Here is a 6,700-nt window from a genome sequence, read left to right as displayed (position 1 = left end):
CATCGATGTCCTTGTGCCGAGCCGAACTTTCGAAGAGCGGCTCGGAATGTGTTTCAATTAGCCTGGATACCCGGTATAGTCCTGCACTTTAATTATTCATATCTGCCGCAGTGGCCTGGTAATAATATAATGAGCACAAATAAATGATAAATTATGCAGAGGTGTGGGGCGGGGGGCAGGCGCCATGAATGCCAAGGAATCTTGTTAGCCAGGCCAGCCGCCTCAGTCGGGCAATTTGGCCAACATTTGCAGCTGTTGTCGCTGCTGCATGATTTGCATTAGCCACACCCCTCACCGTCTCCGCCAACGAGAAGAAAGCACCAGCTCCTTCGATTTTCTTTACACACTCCAAGCACTCGTTTTTTGTGGCCCATGTGATGGGGTGGCATTTTCGTGTTTTTTCTTTTTTGGTGGTCGTGGTGCATGTTGCACGTCATGTTGGCCATGTTGCAGCTGAGCACACAGCGCGCCCACTGATTTATGACCCCTGAGTGTTTATTTGCTGCCTGTGTCCAAAAGTTGCCTCGCGCAGATTTATGTGCACCGAAAGACAAACCGCATGCAGCATCTTAAGGCAAATAAACTGCACTAATAAGTGAAGGAGCAGCGTCCAGGAGTGGCAAGTAGCAAGTAGCAACGGCAAGTGGCAAGTGGCCGAGGCTGCCGGAACTGCCACAGAGTACAAAGCAATAGACAAAACAAATGTTGGCAAAAGTTCACAAAGTTTTGGGGCCAGTGGCAGCATAAATCGCTTTATTGAGCGCGTCAAGCAAAAACTTGCAACAGCCAGAGACTCGTTCGAGTCATAGCCAGTACGAGAAGAAGGGCTAAGCTAACAAGGCCAATAAAGCGTAAACTTTTGCAGAACCCAGCCCGAAAGATCCGAAAATTGGCAACAGAAGGCACCGCTCAAAAGTCTGGGCTGCTGCCCTGGCCAATTGTTAATGGCTAATTATTTGTAGCTAACGCTTTTCCAATGCCTGCGCCTATAAAAACCGGAGACAAAACCAAAAATTTCTTGGCAGCCCAACGGGATATTTCTCAACACATTTCACACACACAGAATGGACACGCCAGGAAAAACGAGACACCAGCGAAAAAAAATGCACATAAATTTTACTTAGCCAAGTTGCAAAGAGTTTCGCCTGCCAAGTGGCAAGGAAAGAATTCAAAAGAAGTGCAAAGAGCGATAACAACAATAAGTTGCAAGGATTCCCCAAATGCACAATGCACAAGTGCCACGATAGTTGGCCCATAGTTTTTCCAATGCCAATGCAGCAGACAAGAACCATCCAAAAATTGTCCTCCCCCCACACCCCACCAGCCCAGGGCTCTCTGATGAAATGCTCTCAATAGTTGGGGCTCGTTTACTGTCAGCCTTGCAGGGGGCTAGGGTACGAGTGAAATTTATGCCAGTTTAACAAGCAGCTAGCAACAGCCAGGTTCCGTTACAGTTTCTTGCAGCAAATAGGCATAAATTTGCATTTAATGTAGTCGACAAAAACGGCCACAAGAGGCATGGTACGGGACCAGGACCAGGACCAGGACCCGGGCTTGGGTGAAAGGAAAAAATGAGCAGCACAAATGCCAAAAAATTATTCTGCTATTTAGTATATAATTTCCGGGAATAGTCTTGGTCGGGTGTGAGGCCGGATCGGTTCGGGGAGCGTCTGTGGTGTGCTGTGGTATGGTTAGGTCCGGTCTGGTTGCAGTCGCCAGGTGCCATTAAAGCCGCATAAATTTTTTAAACTTTTGCAAATTTGCAATGCAAATACCTCACACACAAACACACAAGCAAACACGTATCCATATCCATATGTATGTATGTATACAGCAGGCGTTGGTTGTATTTTCGCGTTTTGCATGTGGTTCCGCAAAGCGTTTGGGTCAGTCTATTAAAATGCAAAGAGCCGCCACTCTATACGTTCTCTCTCCCTCTCTCTCTTATTCTGCATGAGGCTCTCTCTTGCCGGGCGGAAGTCCATTTTGTCTTGTCGTTCACATCATAAATATTGCCGGCCAAAGGCAAATGGCGGCTCTGTTTATGGCTTAGTCCTGTCTGTGTGTTTGCCTGTCTGAGTGTGTGTCTGTGTGTGCTGCCGCTTTTAATGACAATTTGTTGAGGTTTGCATAATGTTTGAACGAATTTCATTTGGCACATATTCCCAAGTCCCGACTTCGTTCAGTCGTCGTAGCCTCCGTTAAGTTGTGGCTCTTCTTTTTTACTCAATTTTTCCTTCTTCTTATTTTCCCAGGGCATAAATTTAAATAATTTCCCCTTTTGACGCGTTCGTTTACAACTTGCCAGTGAAATGGTGTGGAGTGTGTGGTTTATGACAGGTTCGGTCGACAGTGGCGTGGGCCGCCTCCAAGCAAAAGGGGGAGGGTATGCCTGTCGGCTGCTACGAATGGACAGGGAATGGACACCCCGAGTGGCTTTAGGGCTTAGGCCATCACTCAACCATCCAATTTTCAATCAATCTAATCGTTAGAAAACCCCCGCATTGGCCAGGCCGCACCAGCCACAACGGCGCGAATGTCTTATTTATGCGCCTGGGGCCTGGCCTGTGGTTATTCAATGATAAATTTATGGGCATTGCCCCGGGCCCTGCCAACTAATTTCAATGTCGCCACAATGGGCTTCCTTCCCGCCCGAAAGTATTGGAAATCAAAGTTAGTCCATAAAATATGCTAAAAATAGTGGGTAGTTATAGTTATATCATAGTTACATACACTCAAAAAAAGCCATGTTTTATCAGGAAATTGATATGAAAGTTGGTGACATTACAAAGTTTTCAAGATAAAAAAATGTTAAAAGTGTGCTTTCGACTGGCATATTCGAGCAATAAAGGTACGGTGTTTTTTCAATTGAAAAAATCAGTCAAAAAAATAAAAAAAATTTTCGTTGCATGCAGCAGCACTCGTATGCGCGGCCACACTTTCATTTTCAGAGCGGTCGTTCTTCCATTTTTTGGTTTATTATTTTCCACACGAATGCTTCGCAATGACGAAAATTTACTAGTCGAAAAAGACACAACAAATAAATAAAAAAGAGAAACAAAAGAAAGGACTTGTACTAGGACTAGCAAGAAGCAAGACGAAGACATCGACAAAGTTGTCGACGCGTCGCCCTCGCTGCTTGTCACTTAAAGTGAAAAACAATTTTTCTCTAGCTGGATAACTGTGTGTACGGGTATGTGTGTGTGGGAGCTATCTGAAAACCAATTTTCGTTGCTAAATTGATGTTTATAGCTATGCTATGTAAGATGACGACAACGATGAGAATGAGAATGAGGATGACGATGATGCGCCAGTCGATGGCTATGATGGGCTTGTTGTGGCCACCGTTCGTCGCCGCTCTCTGATGAAGACAAAGTGCCAATGCGAACAAACTAAACGCCAAGGCAAGCCAAAAGCAAGTCAAGTAGCTGCTGCAAGGAAGTCTGCCCTCAGAAGCCGGCAATGAAAATCCTTTTTCGACGCGACTCGAATCAACTCAACTCGACTCGACACGAGACGAGGCGAGGCGAGACGACACGACATTACTCCCTCTATCTGGGAGCTGGAGCTTGGTTTGACAGCATTTTGATGCTTCCGCTTGTAATTTATGTGACACTTGCAGTGCCATAGATCAGGGGCTGCAGGGCTGGGGCCAAGCCATGACACGGCTGTTTAGTGTGGTCCTCGTTTTTATGAGGTCCTTTGTGCCAGAGCTTGATTTCCTTGAGCAAATTTGATCAATTGAAATAAGCGATAAGTGAGTGGCAACGACAGGTATTCATGCGCCACTCAATGGACTATTCAGTTAATTAGATGACAAAGGAAATGGATATACATACATACATACATATACTCGTGCGATATTGACTGTATGTATGTTTGTAGGTAGTGCTTAACATGTTCAACAATCACTCTGCTGACGCGTGATGTTGCACTTGCCGCGCACAATTCGAGTTGCATATTAATTGAAGCTCACACACACACACATCCATGGCAGTGAGCAGACATTTGATGGGTGGGTGGCGATGAGGGTGTGGCGTGGTGTGGTGTGGTTGGAGGGTTGGCTGTTCAAGTCACGCCTCAGCTCCTGCCCTTTACCGACTCAGTCATCAGCTACTTGCCACTCGCCTTGTGCCACTTTCCACTCTTCATTGTGAGTAATTTAAAACGTTTGGCTGCGTTCCCTCCACTTCCATTTCCACTTGCCATGAATGCATTTGAACTGCTTTTCTCCTGCATACAGCCCGATGCGCTCGAGTCGCACCCCAAGTTGAGTGCAGCACTGCCACTGCCACTGCCATTGCCACAGCCACTGGCATTGCCATTATCTTGGGCATATGTCTAAGTCAGATCAAAGCCATAATGCTGGCAGTGCTGCTGCGAGAGGGGCATAAGTGCAAATGACAGAGATATTAGAGGCAATTAGGTGTCCTCCTCTGCCGAACAGAGTATCCAGGGCCAAATAAATGGCTTTTATGAGAGATTGCTGGAAAATCTGATTTTGCGGTGATCAAAAGGGAAATCCCCCAATGATAGCTACCGTGTTTGGGCATAGAATGTTATCATTATTTAGAAGAAAACAGAGGCATGCGTCACCCGAATTACCAAAAAAATGATGTCAAGACTTTTTGTCAGCTGCTTAAACAGCCGTTTGTTTCATTTAGATTCAGTGTCACGCAGTATTAAAATCAGCTCTAGAGCTCAAGAGACAAAACTGAAATGTATCTACCACTCGTTAGACATTTGATCGGATCCGCTTGCAGCTGGCGGATAGAAGAAAAAGTAACAGTATTCAATGAATCTGCTAATCTGCTGGATGTGCTTGGGCCTGGCCGTTCTCGACTTCGGCATCGGTTCCATTGCCCCTGTGAGTGGCATGTTCTTTGAGCTGGCGGACAGTAAGGACAATGATTTCATGGGCGGAATAAAGCAATACCTTGGCAGCCTCACTGCAGACACTCCAGACACGAACTCCAGCCACAACAAAACAGCCGGTGGCCCCGTGGAGGAATCATCAGGCTTTTACGATGAAGTAGATACGGCACTCGAACATGCAACAGATACCGTCGACGGTCTCTGGCAGCAATTTAGAACGGTAAAACGAGAGCAAGGAGTAGACTGGAGGCATAAACAGCGAGTTTTTCCGTCTTTACAGGGTCTGCTTAGTCTAATGGGCAGTTTCAGTGGCGGTGATGATGGCAGCGATGGCGATGTTCCAACGAGTACGCCCAGCTTGCAGCAAATGAAGCCAATTTCGAATGAAATTTTTGCTCCAACGGGGGCTCCCATACAAAAAGCAACAAATAAAGTAATAGCAGATGTAGATATTCCAACAACAGAGCCACCAGCAGCAACAACAACAAAAACAGCAACCATAGCAGCACCACCACCAGCAACAACAACAACAACAGCAACCATAGCAGCACCACCACCAGCAACAACAACAACAACAGCAACCATAACAGCACCACCAGCAACAACAACAGCACTAGGAAGTTCATCGACAGGCGCTCCACCAACGACCAGCACATCTGGCCCAATATGAGTAAAGCCTGGTCTACCGCTTGGCCTTCACATCGGATATTGCTCGTCATTGTTTGTTTTTCAAAAAGGTACGTGTACGTATATTTGTACATGAGAAGAGCAAATACATGGAATTTGTGGAATTAATACCGCTATTGATATCTGTACTCTTTATTTGCCCAAATGTCGCGAGAGCCCAAGACACAGACAACGTCAACGCGTTGATCCCATTTCCATGACCATTCCCTTATCAGACATGATTCGATATAGAAGGTGCTTGTCTGCCTTTCTTGTAGTCTTCCACGCAGTGGAGTTTGTCCGATCGGCTCCTATTGTTTCACCGGTGGATCTGTCAGCTCGTTATGTTACCTTCGATTTAGCCATTGGCTCAAAGGCGGATGACTTACCACCAGAATTGGAGATGAAACTGCTGCAGGATCTACTTCAACAAAGTGGTGAAAATTTTTGATAAATTTGAAATTTCTCTCTAACAGAGAATGCCTTATAGGAATGGATTTGATCCGCATGCAGTTGCTGCAACTAAATCTGATGAAACTGTTGGTCGTCTTGGACATCTTCATCTGGGTCTGTGTCTATTTCTACGCAGTCAGCGTCTAATTGGATTATAAATGTACTCAAAATACCAAGATACACAGCCGGTCAATAAAATAGACTTAATAATTCTCATTTCTGAATTAGACTCAGAGGCTGCGGTTTCAGTTATTGATAAACTGTATACGGTAAAAGCTGCATTTAAATACCTTTTGCAGTTTTAAATTATTTTAATATACAATGGGTAGCGATAAAGCTCCAACAGTGGCAGAAAAAGCTAAGATATTAGCATATCGAAGGAGTAAGGCAATTTGGAAGTTAAAGGTAGTATAGCAACTGTGGTCCGAGTAATACGAAACGAAAACATCTAAAGAGATTAAAAATAAAAAAACCACCATTTACTGACGTTCGTACACAAGCTCGGCCTTTTTTAGCTCGGGATTATATGACATGGAAAACCGAATGGTACCGAACCGTTTTTTCTGATGAAAAACGCATTAATTTGAATGAAACAGATGGGTTTGTTTATTTCTTTCATGATTTAAGAAAAAAGGAACTTAATTTGACCCGTTACCATAGGGGTACAATGGTGTGGAGTGCAATCTCTTATCTTATCTGAATGCCA

At 44.9% G+C, this 6,700-nt stretch overlaps 1 protein-coding gene across 2 annotated transcripts; it reads left to right on the top strand.

Moving 5' to 3' along the window:
* Nucleotides 1-5,747: 5,747 nt before the first annotated feature.
* Nucleotides 5,748-6,281, top strand: LOC6897090 (uncharacterized). Of its 2 annotated transcripts, none has more exons than XM_002137238.3 (2): nt 5,748-5,978; nt 6,032-6,281. In XM_002137238.3, the coding sequence occupies exons 1-2, from the start codon at nt 5,759-5,761 to the stop codon at nt 6,139-6,141; spliced, it is 330 nt and encodes a 109-aa protein (XP_002137274.2). In that variant the 5' UTR covers nt 5,748-5,758; the 3' UTR covers nt 6,142-6,281. The 2 variants fall into 2 exon arrangements, with proteins under 2 accessions (XP_002137274.2, XP_015037069.2); XM_015181583.2 differs by having other exon boundaries at nt 5,751-5,975.
* The last annotated feature ends 419 nt before the right edge of the window (nt 6,282-6,700 follow it).

Source organism: Drosophila pseudoobscura, chromosome 2 (genome assembly GCF_009870125.1).
Source record: "Drosophila pseudoobscura strain MV-25-SWS-2005 chromosome 2, UCI_Dpse_MV25, whole genome shotgun sequence".
NCBI lineage: Eukaryota > Metazoa > Arthropoda > Insecta > Diptera > Drosophilidae > Drosophila > Drosophila pseudoobscura.
The sequence above is the reverse complement of the archived record's forward strand: the minus strand, read 5'-3'. Positions and strand labels throughout refer to the sequence as shown.

Coding starts and splice junctions, on each gene's coding strand:
- LOC6897090 (XM_002137238.3), top strand. CDS start 5,759: ATGACCATTCCCTTATCAGACATGATTCGATATAGAAGGTGCTTGTCT. Junction 5,979..6,031: donor GGATCTACTTCAACAAAGTG/GTGAAAATTTTT, acceptor AATGCCTTATAG/GAATGGATTTGATCCGCATG.